This window comes from Delphinus delphis, chromosome X (genome assembly GCF_949987515.2).
Source record: "Delphinus delphis chromosome X, mDelDel1.2, whole genome shotgun sequence".
Classification (NCBI taxonomy): Eukaryota; Metazoa; Chordata; class Mammalia; order Artiodactyla; family Delphinidae; genus Delphinus; species Delphinus delphis.
In genome coordinates this window covers 37,499,769-37,521,836 of record NC_082704.1, presented here as the reverse complement: position 1 = coordinate 37,521,836, position 22,068 = coordinate 37,499,769, and the positions used below count along the sequence as shown (strand labels likewise).

General features: G+C 36.7%; 1 protein-coding gene across 1 annotated transcript in view; it reads left to right on the top strand.

Moving 5' to 3' along the window:
* Positions 1 to 22,068, top strand: part of IL1RAPL2 (interleukin 1 receptor accessory protein like 2) — a 689,119-nt gene that overhangs the window by 632,256 nt on the left and 34,795 nt on the right. The window contains exon 6 of the mRNA XM_060002166.1: positions 15,487 to 15,616. Coding sequence (XP_059858149.1) covers positions 15,487 to 15,616 — 130 coding nt within the window. The remainder of the gene's footprint in view (positions 1 to 15,486; positions 15,617 to 22,068) is intronic.

The window sequence follows — 22,068 nt, the reverse complement described above, 5'->3', positions numbered from 1 at the left end:
ATCCCTTTGTCAAACTGAGATATGGAAAGCACTGGGTCAAGGAAAGCAGGGCCATAAGCCAAGATCAGCAGAGCCAACATAAGCAGCTAGGGGCCAGTGGGACAGAGAGGAACTAGGGTTCAAGGCAAGGTAGGGTGCATAGGCAGGAAACTCACTCTGCAGTAAACAGAGGTTAAGGGGGGATACACAGGAACTAGGACTCCAGGCACAGCAGGCAGGCAGACTCAGACACAAAACACCAGGGCCAAGGGACCTTGGAGCTAAAGCCAAAACCTACCCAAGGCAGAGGGACTCACATCCTCTTCCTTTTACAAAGAGAACTAACGACTGCTACTCCAGGGCTTGTACTCCAATGGAAGAAATTCTTCCCACCTGGAAAATCCTAACACTCACTCTTGTACGCCAGCTTCTTGAAATATGAGAATGTCAGACCTGAAAGGGTCCTTAGAAATTCTCTTAGTTGACTGTCATTTTTTAGAAGAAACTGAGTCTATTTGGGAGAATGAACTTATCAAAACAAACAAACGAAAAACAGCAAAAAAACCCACACAACCTAGTGAAACCACCAGGTCTATAATTTCAGTGTCCTGACTCCAGTACTCTTCCCATGCTGTGTTTCTGCCTTGCCTATACCTTATGTCCTTGAATCAGAAATATGAATGAGAAAACAAGTATCTTCAGACACTGAGCCAACCAATCCCTGTTCTAAGGAGATGAAAGAGGTAAAGTAAGTAAGGTTTATGGGCATGCTATGTAGTCACAAAGGGAGTTCTGTTTATTTACCCTTGATGAAATTCAGTGCAAGAAACTTCTATTGAGATTGAGGCTACTTGATGTGACAGCTTGGTAAGTCCTGTAACTCTAAACATTTCATTTTTCACTGAACTTTGTGCCACTTATCCCTAAGAGCCGATTATAGACCAAAGCAACCTCATTGCTTAAACTTTTAGTCATGAAAACAGTGCTCTGTCTCATCTTTGAGGCCTGCTGCTATGCTACTTGTCTCTAGTATAGACAAATAGCTGTGGGCATCATCCCTAAAAAGATTTCCTGGCTTTACATGCGTTGCGAAACATGAAACAGTAGGATGTTTCCATCTCTCTGTCTCTCTGTCTCTCTCTCTCTCTCTCTCTCTCTCACACACACACACACACACACACACACACACACACACACATTTTTCACCATTTCCAAATAATTAGTTTAAGGGTACTCAAGGATTTTCTCCCAGTGTTGTTCCTTCCCCAGTCAGTTGTCAATTAGCTTTGGTACCCACTTTCTTTTCTCACAAAGTCTTAATCTCTTCTGGGTCGAAAACCCTACTTTGCTGCAGTTTCCACCATCTGGGATAACCATTGCCTGTCTCTGCCTCATCAACTTTTCATCTCCTTTTGAATCTTACTGGAAAAAAATACATTCTTTCTTCCTGCCTTTAGCTTCATAATTGCTTGCTCTCAACTATAATTTATAATTCACTCCAGTGGCTCTATCAATTAATTTAGAAAATTATGGCAAGAGGGTTCTTCTTTAGAAAGAAGTGGGGGGAAAGGTGCACAAAATCACTCTGGGTCTTTTGTATTTCCATACATATTGTGAAATTTTTTGTTCTAGTTCTATGAAAAATGCCGTTGGTAATTTGATAGGGATTGCAATGAATCTGTAGATTGCTTTGGGTAGTAGAGTCATTTTCACAATGTTGATTCTTCCAAACCAAGAACATGGTATATCTCTCCATCTGTTTGTATCATCTTTAATTTCTTTCATCAGTGTCTTATAGTTTTCTGCATATAGGTCTTTTGTCTCTTTAGGTAGGTTTATTCCTAGGTATTTTATTCTTTTGTTGCAATGGTAAGTGGGAATGTTTCCTTAATTTCTCTTTCAGATTTTTCATCATTAATGTATAGGAATGCAAGAGATTTCTGTGCATTAAATCCTGCCACTCTACCAAATTCATTGATTGGCTCTAGTAGCATCTTTAGGATTCTCTATGTATAGAATCATGTCTCCTGCAAACAGTGACAGCTTTACTTCTTTTCCAATTTGGATTCCTTTTATTTCTTTTTCTTCTCTGATTGCTGTGGCAAAAACTTCCAAAACTATGTTGAATAATAGTGCTGTGAGTGGACAACCTTCTCTTTTTCCTGATCTTAGAGGAAATGGTTTCAGTTTTTCACCATTGAGAACGATGTTGGCTGTGGGTTTGTCATATATGGCCTTTATTATGTTGAGGTAGGTTCCCTCTATGCCTACTTTCTGGAGAGTTTTTAATCATAAATGGGTGTTGAATTTTGTCAAAAGCTTTTTCTGCATCTATTGAGATTATCATACACTACAAAATGTAAAATAGATAGTGGGAAGCAGCTGCATAGCACAGGGAGATCAGCTCGGTGCTTTGTGACCACCTAGAAGGGTGGGATAGGGAGGGTAGGAGGGAGATGCAAGAGAGAGGAGATATGGGGATATATGTATATATATATATATATATATATATATATATATATATATATATATATATAGCTATATATGTATATATATAGGGGATATATGTATATATATAGCTATATTCACTCACAATATAGCTGTTGTGTTAGTTATACAGCAGAAACTAACACAACATTGTAAAGCAATTATACACAAATAAAGATAAAAAAATCACTCTAGAATGTCAAGGATTCTTTCTTTTCCAGATACATAGAAATGGGAAGGCAACATTGTCTATAGTAGATTGAACACTGTATTAACATATTAGAAGACATGAATTAGTTTTTCAGCATTGAAACTAGATCATTATTTTACCTCAGGAAAGTCAGTTTATTTCTGTGTGAGCCTGTGTCTAAATCACAATGATCCATTCAATATGAGTCTGTAATCTCAGTGAAATCAAGGACCCTGGAGTTTTCACCAGTATAGTTTGGGCTACAAATGGTTACTTAGCATATTAGATGATTGATAGGAAAGGCCAGTGTGAACAATGAAGAACTATCTTGGGATTCAACCACACCTGAGCTATTTTGCTTTGTGTGTGTGTGCTTGTGTGTAATTTTTCAAAGTGAGAGAATATATGTTTCTCTTCAACTCAAGAAAACCACATCCATGGATCAGTGGTTCTCAACTTTTTCCCTCTTTAACACACTGGACAGATGACATTCACTATCAGACAGACTCTTAATGGACATTCCCCATACGCAAGTTATGACTCCATCCTTTATCTTTCACTCAAAAAAGGGCATATTCAAATGAATATGATGAGTAAGAGTGACACCAAAATAATGATAACCTCAGCTCTGCTATGAGTTTTTGAGGAACTAATTTACAAATTCAGTGTATTATTAGAACAAACTTCTTAAAATGTGTCTCACAACTGAAAGTATGAGACACATGCCCCTATGTTTTGTGTGTCCTAATATTAACCAACTGGATTGAAGCATGTGGCTCAGGACACTCTCAGCACTTCATGGGCAAAAAAGTAAAAGTTGTGTGCCCTAATTATGCATTCTCTTCTGAAAGAATAAAGCTCTTGAAAGTTGAAACTACAAACTTAAGTACATAAAGCACAGCAAGAAGGTGGATGGCTTTTACATTGGGCATCACAAATATCCACTCCTCTTTTCATCTCATCTTGTAAAGGTCAAATTTAAGTGTGAACCCAGGGAAGAAAAGAAAACCTTCGTTTATGTTAGCAGTAACAGGAATAGAAATTCTACCTTCAATTCCTTGGATGAATGTAAAATTAACTTGATCATTCAGGCCTAAGATATACTGCTTATAGATTTCAGTGGTGGAACTTTATACAACTAGTTAATATGATAGACTGAATTGATATGGTAAAGAATCATCTCTTGTTCTAAACACAGAGAAATGCTGGTCAAAATAAAGATTGTACATGCTTAGCTCAGCATGAAAGCAAGTAAGGGAAATTCCCAAGCTTTAGGAATGAAAAGGGAACTCAAACCCAGAGAAGGGAGCATAAAGGGAGGCTAAATACCTCCTGAGGCTATCAGAATCAGATAAGGATCTTAGGAATCTAAGGGCTTGAGCTCAAGGTCAGATGATAGAGCCACAGATCTGTGTGAAGTGTGGAGCTAGAACTGAGAGCCCAACAAAAATCTAGAAGCCTGAATAATCTATGAAGCCTGAAACTCTATGAAACAGGAAGTAGAAAACTCTGCTCATTGGTCTAGGAAAGTAACCAGGAAATTCACATTCTGTCTGGTCCATGGTCATGAATGAAGAGACACTCCAGAGAAACTGGAACTCTAAACTTGTACCAAGCATGGATGTGGACTTTAAATTCACACAACCCCCATGTGGTACAAACCCCCAAGCTAAGAAATTAACAGAAAAACTGTTTCCAGACCAGTGAAACTTGTAAGAACTTGGCAGAGGCAAACTCGGAACCACTATGAGGGAATGCCTCCACAGCACTCACCACCCAGGACTCCCAGAGGAAACAATCCCTACTGTAGATAAAAACACAGTAATTACAAACCTTGCAAGAAAATTAACCACCATATGTGTGCTTCCACTGACACAAACAGAAAAAAAATTGCATCCCAAGAAATAGAGATAATAGGACAATTTGAAAGAGGTTTGTTGAAAACTGTTTTAAGAGAAAAACAAAGAATGAAGAACAACTGTGAGGCAAGAGTAGAGCCTTGCTGGTTATCTGCGGCCTTTATAAAATCCATAGCCCATCATGGGATACGGATACAGGGAGGGGCAGATCTATCTAGATAAAGAAGTTGAAAGTCAAATTTTTGCCCTTGAGAAATTCTTAGAAAGTCCAGGTACAGGGGGAGATTAAGATGTGTGGCCAAATTAAATAAATTTTATCATTCCACTCTTACCTGCAATTCTCTCGCATTAGATAATTCAGTCTCTGGTTCCTTTAAAGTTGTCCCAGAGCAACTGTATGGATTTGAAATGCAAAATAGAGTCTCCTTGGGCTTGCAGGAGACTTATACATAGACAATTCAGTGATTAGGGTGATGACTTTGGCTCTTAAAACACAAAGATTGAGATGTCTATAACATGTTTGCAACTTGCATTATATTTAATTCATTTTGTGTATTGTCCTTCACCTCTTCCTCTTTCCCCTCCCAGACATAAACTTCCTGAGGACATGGATTTCTTTTAGCTTTTAACAACTTTGTTGAGCTGAAATTTACATATCATACAATTTACCCATGAAAGTGTACCATTCAATGGCTCTTAGTAAGTTTACATATTAGTGCAGCCATCATCCCAATGCAGCTTTAAAACACTGCTATCATTTCCTAAGAGTTTCCTCCTTCAGATTTTCAGTCAATCCCTGACCCCAGCCATAAGTAATTACTGATCTGCTTCTGTTTTTATAGTCATGTGTTCTCTAAAAATTTAATATAAATGAAATCATACAATATGCAGACTTTTGTATTTGGCTTCTTTCACTCAGCATAATGATTTTGAGTTTTATTCATGTAGAATGTGTCAGTAACCATCCACATGTTGACTGAAATTTGAGTTGTTTGGGGCTATTACAAATAAAGCTGATACAGGGAGGTGGTTTGAATTGATGATGTAGGAAGATCCTGAATTGATCTCCTCCCACAGGCACACCAAATTAACAACTACATATGGAATAATTTCCTCTGAAAAAGTCGTAGAAACTAGCTAAGAAACTCCTTCACATTAGGCAAATGAAAAGAAGACAGGTAGGAGAGGCTGAGATACAAACTCACCATAAATACCACCCCAAGTGTGGCAACGCACAGTTGGGAGAGAAGTCACCAACCTGGAGCTTCTTCCTGAGGAGTGAAGGATTCATACTCCACATCGATCACCCCAGCTTTTAAGGTCTGCACCTAACAGATGAGTTCCCAAAACATCTGACTTTGAAAACCAACAGGGCTTATATCCCCAAGACCCAAAGGGCTGTAGCAAACTGAGAAAGAGCTCTTAAAGTGCTCACATGTGGACTCACTCACCCCAGGGCCCAGCAGAGAAGCAGCTGTTTGAAAAGCACCCAGCCTTTATGTGAAAGAGATTAATTTGCTAACCTTAAAGCACCAGTCTCCTAGGGACAGAGGCTGTTTAGGGCCATTTTCACACTCTCCTTCTTCCTTGCTAAAGGTGACAGGCACCATCTTTTTTTTTTTTCTTTTCTCAGTGGGCGCCATCTTTGCACTTTCCCTCTGCCTGCTCCATAATACCAGTGTCTCCCAGACGGGAGCTTTTACATGTGTCTGGTACCACAGTTTTTACATCTGGTGCCTTGCTTTTTACATCTGGTGCCTTGCTTTTTGCAGCTGCTTCCAGTGGACACCTCTACATCACCTGGCTCTGAGGGTCAGTGGGGCTTACACTTGCAGGTCCCAAAAGACTATAATCAATAGAGAAAGAGTTCTTAAACAGCTACCACTCTCAGGGCACAAGAAGAGACAATAGACCCAGAAGCTCAATCTTTCTGTGAAACAGGCCTGTTAGCTTATCATCATGGCTGCAGCCTGAGGGGAGACTTCTAATTAAACACATCTGAAGATTGACTATAAACCTTCCCAGAGACCTCAGAGGGCTGGCACTGTCTTTGTGCTCTCTCTCTGTCACACCCCAGAGCACCAGTATCTTTCAGAAGGGAACTTTTATCTGTGTCTGGTACCCCAGATTTTACATCTGGTGCCTCAGTTTTTGAAGTTGCTGCCCAGCAAATGCCTCTTGATCATCTGGCTCTGGGAGTCAGGGGGCTTGCGTTCCTGAGTCCCATGTGACTGTAACAATTGAAGAAAGGGTTATTGGCAGACTACCACCCCCAGGGCACTGCACAGACAGCAGACTGGAACACATCCCCAGCTTTTCAGTGAAAAAGGCCTACTTGCTAGCCCTGGGGCCTCAGCCTGAGTCAAGAGCTTCAGATTTGGCTCACACCTAGATACAATGGAGGTACTCTCAAGGAATGCAGGCTAGGTGACATCATCTTTGTGCTCTCCCTCTGACTCACTCCAGCTCATTTGTGTCTCCCAGTGAGGAGCTTATAGATTATTCTGGAGCCCCAAGTTTGCCCAGGGAACACTACCAGATTGCCTAGCTCTGGTGGCTAGCAGGGATTACACTTGTGGATCCACAGGACTGTTATATATGAATACTTTAAAAGCTGCTTCCTGAGGATCTGAGTTCCAATCAGCCTGAATATAAGTGCTGACTGAGATCCTCCCCTCTTTAGGCCACTGACAAGTCTTGGCACACCCTAAATTACTGGGAGCTATTAAAAATATAATAGACTGCTTGGACAATCACAAAGGTTTGAGAGACAACCAAAAGCTAGGGTGAGTTGAGCAACAAGGTTCATCTCCTACATGAGGTCACCACTTCAAGACTGGAAAAGGTGGTTGTTCTATCTAATTCATAGAAGTCAACACAGAGGGTGAAGGAAAATAAACAGAGGAATATGTTTTAAGCAAAAGAACAAAATAAAATCTCAGTAAAATACCTTAATGAAATGGAGATAAGCAATTTACTTGATAGAGTTCAAAGTAATTGTCATAAAAATACTCACCAAATTTGGGAGAAGAACGGATGACCACAGGATGAGAATTTCAACACAGAGATAGAAAATGTAAGAAAGTACCAAACAGAAGTCACAGAGCTGAAGAATACAATAACTGAACTGAAAAATACACTGGAGGGATTCAACATCACACTATAATAGATGAAGCAAAGAAAAGTTTACCTGAAGACAAGGCAGTAGAACTCACCCAATCAGAGCAGCAAAAAGAAAAAGGATGGGAAAAATGTGAAGATAGCTTAAGAGATTTATGAGACAACACCAAGCAGACTAACATTTGCATTATAGGAAGTCCCAGAAGAAGAGAGAGAGAAAAGGCCATACAACATATTTGAAGAAATAATGGCTGAAAACTTCCCTAACCTGGGAAGGAGATGGACATCCAAATCCAAGAAACCTGGAGAGTTCCTTGTATGAGGAACCCAAAGAGACCTACACCAAGACACATAACTGTATACAGTCGTCCCTTCATATTTGAGGGTTCTATATTCATGGATTCAATGAATAAAATAATCAAACTTCATTATATAATCAAAGGGCATTACATAAGCAGCAGCATAAACATTTTTTCTCAAGTGCACATGGAACATTCTCCAGAATAGATCATATGTTAGGCCACAGAATAAGTCTTAATACATTTAAGAAGATCAAAATCATATCAAGCTTACCCTTAGCACAGGGAGATCAGCTCGGTGCTTTGTGACCACCTAGAGTGGTGAGATAGAGAGGGTGGGAGGGATACACAAGAGGGAGGGTATATGGGGATATATGTACATATATATATGTGTGTGTGTGTGTGTGTGTGTGTGTGTATGTATAGCTGATTCACTGTTATGCAGCAGAAATGAACACAACATTGTAAAGCAATTATACTCCAAAAAAGATGTTAAAAAAATAAACACAGCATTTTAAAACTTACAAAAATAATCATATCAAGCATCATTTCAACAACAATCAAATGAATCTAGAAATTAATTAAAAGAAGAAAACTGCAAAATACACAAATATATGAATATTAAACATGCTGCTAAACAACAAATGGATCAACAAAGAAGTCAAAAGAGAAATTATAAAATACTGTTCAGCAAATGAAAATGGAAATACAACATACCAGAATTCGTGGGATGCAGCAAAAGCAGTTCTAAGAGGGAAGTTCATAGCAATAAATGCTTACCTCAAGAAACAAACAAACAAAAAATCTTAAATAAGTAACCTAACTATACTTCAAGGAATTAGAGAAAGAAAAACAAATGAAGCCCAAAGTTAGTAGAAGGAAGGAAATATCAAAGATCAGAGTGGAAATAAATGAAATAAAGACTAAAAAGACAATAGAAAAGATTAGTGAAACTAAGTGTTGGTTCTCTGAAAAGGTAAACAAAATTGACAAACCTTTAGCTATACTCACCAAGAAAAGGAGAGGGCTCACAAAAATAACATAACAAATGAAAGAAGAAACATTAGAAATGATACCACAGATAAAAGGATCTTAAGAGGCTACTATGAAAATCATATGCCAACAAACTGGATAACCTAGAAGAAATGGGTAAATTCCTAGAAATAGACAACATTCTAAGACTGAATCCTGAAGAAAGAAAATCTGAACAGACTGATTACTAGTAAGGAGGTTGAATCAGTAGTCAAAAACTTCCCAAGAAACAGAAGTCCAGAATTGGATGTCTTCACTGATGGATTCTACCCAACATGAAAGGATTAATACCAATTATTCTCAAACTCTTCCAAAAACCTGTAGAGGAGGGAACACTTCCAGCTTCATTTTACAAGGCTAGTGTTACCATGAAACCAAAACCAGACTAGGACACCACAAGAAAATAAAATTACAGGCCAATATCCCAAATGAAAATAGATGCAAAAATCCTCAACAAAACATTATCAAACAAAATTCAACAATTTATGAAAAGGATTGTACCCCATAATCAAGTGGTATTTATTCCAGGCATGCAAGAATGGCTAAACAACTGCAAATCAATGGGATACATCACATTAAAAAGTAAAGGCATATATGTGGAACCTAGAAAAATGGCACAGATGAACTGGTTTGCAGAGCAAAAATAGAGACACAGATGTAGAAAACAAACGTATGGACACTAAGGGGGGAAGTGGTGGTGGGTGGGGGGATGAATTGGGAGATTGGGATTGACATGTATACACTAATATATATAAAATAGATAACTAATAAGAACCTTCTGTATAAAAAATATAAATAAAATTCAAAAAAATAAAGGCTAAAAATGATATGATCATCTCAATAGATGCAGGAAAAGCATTTGATAAAATTCAACTTCCAAGTATGATAGAAATTCTCAACACAGTGGTTATACAGGGAACATCCCTCAACATAATAAAGGCCATATATGACAGGCCCACAGCTAACATCATACTCAATGGTGAAGAGCTAAAAGCTTTTCTTCTAAGATTAAGAACAAGACAAGAATGTCTACTTTCACCATTTTTAATTCAACAGAGTATTGGAAGTCCTAACCAGAGCAATTAGGTAAGAAAAATAAATAAAATCATCCAAAGTGAATAGGAATAATTAAAACTGTTACTATTTGCAGATGACATGATATTATGTATAGAAAACCATAAAGACTCCACAAAAAAACTGTTAAGACTAATAAATGAATTTAGTAAAGTTGCAGGATATGAAATCAATATACCAAAGTCTGTCACATTTCTATACACTAATAACAAACTATCATTAAGAGAAATTAAGAATAAAACTCCATTTACAACAGCATCAAGAGAATAAAATTCCTAGGAATAAATTTAACCAAAGAAGTGAAAGACCTATACACTGAACACTATAAGACATCATGAAAGAAATGGAAGAAGACAAAAATAAATGGAAAGGTATCCTATGCTCATGGATTGGAAGGAACAATACTGTTAAAATGTCTATACTACCCAAAGCAATCTACAGATTCAATACAATCCCTATCAAAATGGCAATGACATTTTTTCACATAAATAGAATAAACAATCCTAAAATTTGTATGGGACAATAAAAGACATAGATAGCCAAAACATTTTTAGAAAGAAGAACAAATATGGAGGCATCATACTCCCTGATTTCAAACTGTATTACAAAGCTACAGTAATCAAAACAGTATGGTACTGGCATAAAAACAGACACATAGATCAATGGAACAGAATATAGAGCCCAGAAATACACCCACACATATATGGTCAATTAATTTATGACACAGGAGTCAAAAATATACAATGAGGAAAGGCCAGTATCTTCAATAAATGTTATTGGGAAAACTAGACAGCCACATGCAAAAGAATGAAACTGGATGAATATCCTATACCATATACAAAAATTAACTCAAAATGGATTAAAGAGTAGAATGAAACACCTGAACCTATAAAACTCCTAGAACAAAACATAGGCAGTAAACTCCTTGATATCAGTTAGTTTGGAGATGATTTTTAAAATCTGACTCCAAACCAAAAGCAACAAAAACAAAAATAAACAAATGGGATTACATCAAACAAAAAAGCTTTTGCACAGTAAAGGAAACCATCAACAATGAAAAGGCAACTGACTGAATAAGAGAAAATATTTGCAAATCATATATATGATAGGTGGTAAATATCCAAAATATATAAAGAACACATATAACTCAATAGCAAACCAAACCAAAAAAAAAAAAAAAAAAACTTGATTTAGAAATGGGCAGATCTGAACAAACATATTTCCAAAGAAGACATGCAGATGGCCAACAGGTACATGAAATGATAATCAACAGATTGCTAACAGGTACATGAAATAATCATCAGAGAAATGCAAATCAAACCACAATGAGATCACCTCACACCTGTTAGAATGGCTATTATCAAAAAGACAACAAATAACAAGTGTCGGTGAGGATGTGGAAAAAAGGGAAACCTTGTGCACTGTTGGTAGGAATATAAATTAGTGTAGCCACTATATGGAAAACAGTATGGAGTTTTCTCAAAATTAAAAATAGAACTACCATATGATTCAGTAATTCTGCTCTGAGTATTTATCCAAAGAAAATGAACACACTAGCTCAAAAAGGTATCTGCACCCCCATATTCATTGGAGCATTACTTACAATAGCCAAGATATGGAAACAACCTAAGTGTCCATCAATGGGTGAATGGATAAAGAAAAGGTGGTGTGGGGGTGTGTGTGTGTGTGTGTGTGTGTGTGTGTGTAATGAAATATCATTCACCCATTAAAAAGAATGAAATCTCACTATTTGAAACAACATGGATGGATGTTGAGGGCATTATGCTAAGTGAAATAAGTCATACAAAGACAAATACTGTATGACCTCAATTATATGTGGAATCTAAAACAAACAAATAAGTAAACATAAAACAAACTCATAGATAAAAATAGATTGGTGGTTGCCAGAGGTGGGGTTTGTGGTGGGTGGGCAAAATGAGAGGTCAATAGGTACAAACTTCCAGTTATAAAGTAAATAAGTCATGGTGATATAATGTACAACATGGTGACTATAGTTAGTACTGTATTGCATTTTGAAAGTTGCTAAGAGAGTAGATCGTAAAAGCCTTCATCACAAGAAAAAATAAATTCATGACTATGTGTGGTGACATGTTAACTAGACTTATTTTGGTGATCATTTTGCAATATATAATATCAAATCATTGTATTATATACCTAAAACTAATATATTATATGTCAATTATACCTCAATTGAAAAAATAAAGCTGATATGAATATTTGTGTACAAGTCTTTATATAGACATAGGCTTTCATATGGAATGGTTGGATCACATGGCAGATGTTCAACTTTTTAAGAAACTATAGATTAATTTTAACTTCCTAGAATTTTATATAAATTGAGTCATAAAGCATGTACTCTTTTGTTTGACCTCTTTAACTTAGTATAATTGCTTTAAATCTCAAAAATCATATGTTGTGGTATGTATCAGTACTTCATCCTTTTCATACCTGATGAATATTTTTTGTATGGATGTACCAGAGTATTCCTTCACCTGTTGATGAACATTTGGACTATTTCCAGTTTTGGGGTATTACAAATAAAGCTGGTATGAACATTCATGTATAAGTCTTTGTATGAACATATGTTTTATTGACTGGTCTAGACTTAATAAAGTGATAGAGAAATTGCTAGTAATACAGACTGAACCTAAAAGGGAGTTATGTCTAAAGCTGTTACCTTGTAAATAGCACAAAACACTGAGAAGCTCGCAAAGTTATTTTTATTTTGATAGTCTTTAACCTACTGTACAATCCTTTTTAGATACAAATATGAGTTGGTCATCTCTACTAGTAGGATATACAGTACCATAGGAATGACTTTGAAAACATCTGGAGGCAAAACAATACAATAGCAAACAGATACAAATGGTAGATAGGAGTTTGCACATGCATGTAAGCCAGATTTTAGAAAAACCTGGAGAGACTGTTTCAGGTTATTTGCTCAATCAGTGCTGAGATCCCTCCCAGGCCTTTTGAAAGAAGAGGTATTCACAACGTGGCACACATTGATTCTTACTATCTGGCGCAAGAGCTGATCATTTTGGGACTCTCCTCAGAGTACTGCATATGATGATTGAACCATCTTCCTGTTTTAGCCGTTGACAAAGGCTTCAGGATATTTGTTCAGCATTTGTAGAAACTAGACTGCTGAAATATGTCTCTTGCATTTATTTAGCAAAACCTGTCTGATAGGAGAGTAAAAACATTCCCAGGAGAAATCGCTGCAATAGTCAGTACCCATTGTGTAGTGCCAAGGAAAGGGCAGATGCTGTCATTTTTGATAGACCACCTCAGGGAGGCACCTTTTTGCACATCGCTATAATCGTCTTTTTCCATTAAAATCAAACCAGGCCTGAGTACCCACATGCTAGGAATCACTAAAAGGTATTTTATTTGATATATTCTTTCAACATAGCCCAAAGGAATGACAACCAGAATTTATTTGTATAAATGTATATACTGGTAGTTTTAGCAACTGGGATCCTTATAATAATGTTTATCACAGTCTCTGGATCTTTTGCCATCTAGGTTGACATTCTGTAATACCTTTAGTTTCATGGGAATGAAGAGCAGTAAGGCATAAAAAGACCCTGTGTTCGGGTTTAGAGAACACAGGGCCTGCTTGGATGAATCACACCTACTCTAGAATCTGGGAAATATTTATAGAGCATTGATAAGAAAAGGATATTACCCCATAGGCACTCATAAGTAAAAGAAGGACATGAGATTGGCAGGATCAAAATGAACAGTTATCTATCTCATTACATATATAGAATTATGCCTCAAACTTGACTTTTTGAAAGACCAAGCCTTGGAAGGAAAACACAACCATGCTAAATTTGGATGGGACTTGCACGTTCACCAAGCACTTTTGTAGATATTGTCTTATCTGAGCATCCAAAGTATTATTACCATCCGTATTACATATATGAGAAATCAGTTTGTAAAAGGTTAGGTAATGTACCCAGGGCCAGAGAGTCTACTTTTTAATGATAGATCCAAAACAAGGACCCACATCTCTTAGCTATACAAGGCTGTCTTCCATTTTTTAGACAAGTTTGTATCACAAAACACATGTTCAAAGAAACAATGAATAACCTTGTTTCAGATTAGCATGACATATATGAAAGACTGTTGATATCAAAGCTTTTGAGAGTAATTGAATGATCCCAAAGGTCCATGACAAGTCATTTGCTGGGAGAGAAATTTACACTATAAAAAGACCAATATTTGGTAGCACTTATTGTGGTTAAGCCCAGCCTATCACCCAGCATCCATATGTCTATGAGGTTTTCTTAATTTCCACAGTCTCAATGTAGACCCTAACTCCAATTAAAATTGTTTCTTGGTGAAAATGGTCCTCAAAGCAAGCCATTTGCTAGTTATGGTGATTAAATAGAAAGGTTCCCAAAAAGTAATGGTTCTTAGAACATGGAAGTTTTGGATCAATTTAAGAATAGAAAGGAGAAATTTTACACAGCTCAGAGTTATAATGGGAACAATTTCACCATGTACTATACAAGGAAAAAAATATTTTTGAAATTGCTTTATCTAGTGCTCCAACCAGGGCAAAAATTACATGTTATAGAGAAAATGATATGTTATATTATGATTTATGAATTAGGGGATTCCTTTGTCAGAAATGTCAAGATTGTACTCTCTATACCATTCTTCCCTTACTGATGTACTTTGTAAGAAGAAAATAAAATCAACGCCAGCAAAAAAAAATTGCTTATATATTTGATGATAAATTCATAATTAAAACAAAGTTTTTAGCTATAATCAGCAAGATGCATAGTAAAAAACTGCAGTATTGCCTAGAATTATTTAAGTTCTGTAGGTGACACAAGGAATATCGAAGATATGGTTAGACTGAGTTTTCACTGCATGTACTTTCTATAGATATTCTTATAATTATAAAATTCTTATTTGATTTTAATTATCCAATTTTTCTCAGAATATACAATAATCAGAATTAACAAAATTTCTCTATGCAATCTTAGTAATAGTGGATAGTCTATTATATATTTTCTCACAAATCAAAAATTAACTTATACTTTGATTAATGTTAACTTCAAAGTCCAAGTAAGCAGTTATTAATATGCTCAAAAAAGGAAAATAAAAGAGGGTTCCTTCCATATGATTCTTTCATATTAGTTCCTAGGAGGGAGGCAGTAAAAATAAGCAGTTCTAAAAACTTAGTAACTTTCTTTATTTTCTCATTTTTGATAATATATTGAATTTTAAAATTTCCCAGAGGCCCTTGTAACTATTTTAAAATGTTCTCATTTGCAGTGTTAAGGTGATTGGAAGAAGAGTTATAAATGGGTCACTTCTGAGTTTTCCTTTGGATGTTAAATGGTCCTTTTCTGTCTTCCAATGATAACCAGAGCCATTTGCTCATTTTTTTCTCTGTCATTCTCAGGTAAGCCTCTGAACATCCCTTGCAAAGCATTCTTTGGATTCAGTGGAGAGTCCGGACCAATGATCTACTGGATGAAAGGGGAGAAGTTTATTGAGGAACTGGCAGGTCACATTAGAGAAGGTGAAATAAGGTACAGAACTTGAATTGCTTACTTTTCTTTGCTGTGTTTGCAGTTAAGCAATGGAACATCCTAGAAGAGCTTCTGCCTGGGATTTTAATTGCAACTCCAAATCATTCCATTTTCTAAAAGCTGATCTGGTGGAGAGAATGAGGCTGACTGTCTTAAGAAATGCTAATGTATAAGCTTCCAATATAAGGAAGTTTTCTCAGGTTCTAAGAATATACCATGGGGTATAATGATTCCCTCAAAGCTGCCTAAGCAAATTCCTTTAAGGTTTCAAAGCTTAGGCCACTGTTTCTCTAGTCCCAGCAAAGATCCAAACTTTGTAGGTGACTCTTCAGACCACAGGGCAAATGCTCATTTACTCCCTGGGAACAGACAACTTTCATATGTCATAAGTATAAAGCTGTGGTGGCAGTAGTAAGCCAGTACTCGCCAAAATAACTGTTGACTCTTGTTGAATAGTGTTTCTTTTTCCCAGTACCCACTGCTCATCCTGAAAGTGACTTTCAGGTTAGTACCTCCCTAGACCTCTTTTCACTCTCCTGTTACACAGATACCTCCCTGGTATATAGATATCTATTCTATTGGTTTTCTAATCCTATGTATATGACCACATTGTACAAATAAGAGATAGGTAATTTTTTCTACCTCAGTCTATGGGGTTACCCTTTGATTTCAGAAATGGTGATATATAATGTACTTTTCTCACTCCAATAGGAATTGGGACCCCTCCCCCTCCACCGCTATTAAGAATCATGAAATAGAAATCAAACCAGTATTTCAGTGCAACTAATGTTAAAATGTGTTCTTTTATTTTTCTTATTAAATATAGAGCAGTTTAAAAGAAAAATGTACACATTATATTATTTACTATGATTAGGCATAATTTATAATAACTACCATGACAGTTTTTCTTCATGTGTCCATGTAATAACTCCCCCCTAGGGGTACATATCTTTGAGGGTCTATGAACCCCCTGAGAGTTTATGCAAAATATTCTCTATATGAGCATATTTCTAGGAAGAAAAGTACATGAAAATGTACCTGACACCATTAGTCATCGGGGAAAGATAAATCAAAACCATGTGATAATATTGGGTCGGCCAAAAAGTTCGTTCGGGATTTTCTGTAAGATGGTATGGAAAACCCCAACAAACTTTTTGGCCAATACTTCATACTCACTAGGATGGCTATAATCAAAATGTCAGATTACAACAAGTGCTGACGAGGATGCAGAGAAATTGGAACCCTCATACACTTCTGGTGGGAGTGTAAAATGGTGCGGCCACTTTCTGCAATTCCTCAAATGGTTAAACAAAGAGTTATCAGCAATTCCCTTCCTAGGTATATAACCAAGAGAAATCAAAACATATATCCACACAAAAACTTGTATATAAATGTTCACAGTAGCATTATTCATAATAGACAATAGGTGGAAACAGCCTAAATGACCATTAACTGATGCATGGATAAATAAAATGTGATGTATTCATACAGTGGAATAGTGTTTAGCCATATAAAGGAATAAATGAGATAGTGATACACACTACAACATGGATGAACCTTGAAAACATTCTCAGTGAAAGAAGTCAGTGACAAAAGACCACATATTATATGATTTCATTTATATGAAATGCCTAGAATAGGCCAATCTATAGAGACAAAAGTATACTAGTATTTGCTTAGAGCTGGGAGAATGGAGCGATAAGGGTAAGTACCTAGAGTATATGGGTAAGTTTTATGGAGTGGGTTTTGGTGTGCTGGATACAATATTGTAATCTAAAATGCATTATTTTAAAGTGTACAATTCAGTAACATTTAATACATTCACAATGTTGTGCAACCACCACCACTATCTAGTTCTAGAAATTTTTCATCACCCCAAGAGGAATCTCTATGCCCTTTGAGTCTAAGGCTTCTTTTGGAGGTGATGAAAATGTTACAAAATTGACTGTGCTGATGGTTGCACATACTTGTGAATATACTAAAAAACAGTGAATTGTGCATTTTAAATGGATGAATTGTATGGTATGTAAATGATATCTCAATAAAGCTATTTTTTAAAAAATACTTCTAACTGATTGCCTGACATAAAAAGATACTCAGAAAAAAATAATCAGTATACTACTTACAAATAGTTCTTAACTATTAATTCCCATTTAATCTTTAAGGTTCCTAATAGGTATCACTTTATTAGCCAATTTCAAGTTAAGGTTTATGAAATTAATGCAAATGAATTTATATTAACTTATTTCAGAAGATACATGTTTAGAATTATTCTCAATATATCTGCCTGTAAAAGACTTTAAGGGTCACTCGTCATTTTTCAGAGAAAGAAACTGGTCCCCAAACAGCCAGTGGTAGGTACAGTGGTACAAAGAAGCAAAATTTCCACTACCAAAAAGCTCAGAGCTATGTTTAATGATCAAAGGTAGTAGTTATATGAGCCTAAGATAATTATTTCCCTTTTCCTATACATGACTAATTGGATTTTTAAAAAAATAAACAGGTTTATTGGCACATAATTGACATACAATAAACACACAATTTAGAGTGTATAATCTGTAAGGGCTGATTGATATATGTATCCACCTATGAAACCATCATCATAATGAAGATAATGAACATATAAATTACCCACAAGTTTCCTGGTGCTCCTTGCTAATGCCCCCCTCCTGCCCTTCTTTCAAAACAACACTTATCTTTCTGTCACTATAAATCAGTTTGCATTTTATAGAGTTTTATATAAATGGAATCATGCAGTACGTGCTCTTTTATTGTCTGGATTATTTCACTAAACACAATTATTTTGAGATTCATCTGTCTTGTTACAAGTATCAGTAGTTCATTCTTTTTTTTTATTGCTCAGTATTATTCCATTATATGGATATAAACAATTTGGTTATCCATTCACTTGTTGATTGACATTTGGGTTGTTTCCAGTTTGAGGGCTATTACAGATAAAGCTGCTATGAACATACATGTATGCATCTTTGCATGCATATATATTTCCTTTATTCCTGGATAAATGTCTAGACATGGAATGGATGAATTTGATAGTAAGTGTACATTTAACTGTTTTAGTTCCTTTTAAAGCTTTTTTAAAAAAAATCTTTACTTTTTAGAATAATTTTAGATTTACATAAAAATTGTAAAGATAGTGTCTTATTCTGTTCAGCTGCTATAAATTTCATAGACTGGGTGGGTTAAACAACAAATATTTATTTCTCACAGTTCTAGAGATTGGGAAGTCCAAAATCAAGGCACCAGCAGACTCAGTGGCTGATGTGAGCTCACTTCCTGGTTGATAGATGGCCATTTTCTTACTGTACCCTCAGTGTCCTCACATGGCAAAAGAGGCAGTTTTTCTTGTTATTAACATCTTAAGTTACTATGGTACATTTGTTACAATTAAAGAACCAAAATTGATACGTTATTATTAACTAAAGTCAATACTTCATTCAAATGGCCTTAGTTTTTACTTACTGTCTTTTTTTTTTCTCCAGGATTATCTGACTTTTTAAGAATCTTCCAAACTATACTCCAAAGTGGTTATACCATTTTACAAAAGAAAAGTTAGGCCATGCTGCTGCTCCAGCAGCAAATGATTAGAGTGGTGGGAGACAAAGCACACATATGTGAAACAGTTTAATCCAGTCCCAGCCACTGTATTAGGTGCCAAATGAGTCACCCAGATATTAAAGCGCTATAGGAAGTCAAACTTTCAGGATTTGCAAAACATCATTGTTTACTGGATTCTGTTAGATCCTCTTTCTCTACCATCTGCAACCCTTCCAGTAACAAAGGGTGCATACCTATATTTTTGCAGGGGAGGAAAGTAACATAGAATTTGTTTTGAAAATTTCACAAAACCTTACTAGCTAACTAGAGACACTTTCAGAGAAGTGCAAACAAAGAGGCAGGAATTCCTGGCCAAGAGAAACATATAGTTGGCCATTTTGTAATATTAATTGTATGATCTATGATCTATTTGGGAGCTTGTGTGGGTGTGGGAATTCATTCAGGCTATGGCCATTTATGCTAAAACACGAGTTAATTACTAGATTCTGTTTTCTAGCTTCCAAAAGCAATGTCCTTGAAACAAGATTTTTACACAGTATGGTGGATTGGAACAAATCTGGTAGTTTCATCGAAAACAAAGTTGCTAATCATATCATTAGTTCAATCAAGAAAAGATCTACATTCTTTCATAGCCCACATATATTCTCCAAAGGGAACAGTTCTGACAGCAGAATGCTGAAGATGTGAAGTAGAGGATTCCTCTCAAAATCATTTCTGGAAACAAAATTTCCTTCTGAATGCATAGCTCTCCCAAAGGGTATTGTATTTACTTCATATTTTAATTGAATCACAACTCTTGTGTTGTGCACATATGTCAGAAGTGCACTGCCCAGTAGATCTAAGAAGTGGGGATGTAAATTAATTGCTCTTAAGAAGTTAACTTATGGAGAAGCTGCTGCAGAGGCAATGGATCTGGCAAGACGACTGACCATGCTGCCTAGGTTCTCCATTTCCTGGGCAGCAGCTTGATCCTAGAAGTATGTGTTGTACCTTTTTATCTCTTAGTATTGCCCCAGAGGAATAGAAGACTTTGAAGAAAAAATCTACCTAAGGGTAGATTAGTGCAGCCTAATCTATAGTCAGTGCAGCCTCTGTATTCAGCAGTTCCTTTGCATTTTTTGTTTGTTTGTTTGTTTGTTTGTTTTGCGGTACGCGGGCCCCTCACCGCTGTGGCCTCTCCCACCGCGGAGCACAGGCTCCGGACGCGCAGGCCCAGCGGCCATGGCTCACGGGCCCAGCCGCTCCGCGGCACGTGGGATCCTCCCGGACCGGGGCACGAACCCGCGTCCCCCGCATCGGCAGGCAGACTCCCAACCACTGCACCACCAGGGAAGCCCCCCCTTGCAGTTTGACTAGAAGATTTGATCGAATCCTGACCAGGGTTTTGGAGTTCTTATTTGTTTGTTCTCTGGGTTACTTTGACCACCATGGTTCCTTGTATCTCCTTACTTGCAACCTGCTGCCAAAGTACTCAAACTCCACTCTGGGCATACAGATTCTCCTTTATCTCCCTTTAGGCAGAAATTTGGCATAGCCCTACCAAAGTCCATGATGTTTTAAGAGACTGAGCCCTAAGGAAATTTGAACCCAAATGTAGCATCCAATCACAACTGCCAGCCTATCCCATACAACTGCATCGCAGCATTTCCACTGACTCCAAAAGATGTCATCTGTGGGGATGTTAAGGGAATTTTGCATGTGCAGTAGCATAAGCTACAGTTGTGCAAATCTGGTTATTTTTATCTACCATTTTAAAGTCCTTGCAACAAGCTGCTCTCTACAAGCTCTACCATGTCTATTCAGAGAAGTCAAATTATTATTGGGAGGAGACACAGTGGAAACTATCCTTAGGAGAGGACTTCCTAATTTCTGTCCCTCTGTTTAAACTTAATGGGAACGGCTTGCAAAGTGGGGTAAGAGAGTTCATGAACAGGAGTAGTCTTTGGGTATGAGCATTCTAGCAAGACCAACCTAGTTCCACACCTTTACAGACTTTCCTTTTAATTAATCTTAACAGAGGCTTGAGAATTTTTTTAAAAAAATTACAGTGAGGTACATATTCCACAGTGTTAATAAAAAATGCCAGAGAAACTGAACTAATCCTATTAAACAAGAAATAATAGTCCTTAAGCTTCCCTGCAGGGTTGTGAATTGCATCTGATAGTCGATGGAGACTGCATGAATTTCAGTGCAATTGCTTTGCCCCAATGGAGAGTAATTTTCGATTATAAATCTCACTTTACAAATCTCCCTATCAATAGCTAATGTTTTTCCCCCAGCCAATACCATAAAGCAAGTTTACCAAATCTTGTATAATTCTTGACCTGAAAAACATATTCAATTTATCTTAAGGCTTTTCAGACAAGCTTCTTAAAATGCAAATAATTTAATTTACTTTCAATTCCTAAAAGGCTACAAGTTGAATATGGGCTTTGTTCACTTGTAAGTTTTGTTTTTTTCACTCCTGCTTCTACCACTTTCCAGCCTTCTGTTTCCATCCCTTTACCTTAACATACCTTTCTTGAGTAAGTGAAATGCTCTTGACAAAGAAGGGAATGTGATACAGGTATGAAAAGATTTTATTCTTAAAATAGGGTGAGTCTATGTTAAAGATCCAAAATAACCTATTAATATCTCACCAATTTAAACAAATAATATGGAGCTGGGAATATTAATTTTTCCCCAGGAAGGCCAAGGCAAAATGATGAGCTCTGTTTTGGCAGCTTCCCACCATGCTTTTTCAGTGCCTTGAAACACCCAACCTGCTCTGGCTGCCCCAAAATTGAACTAAAAACATAACAAAACAATCCCCTAACACACACATAATCCCTTGTTTTCTCCCACTCTCAGGTCATCCCACTGGAAGGAGGAATATT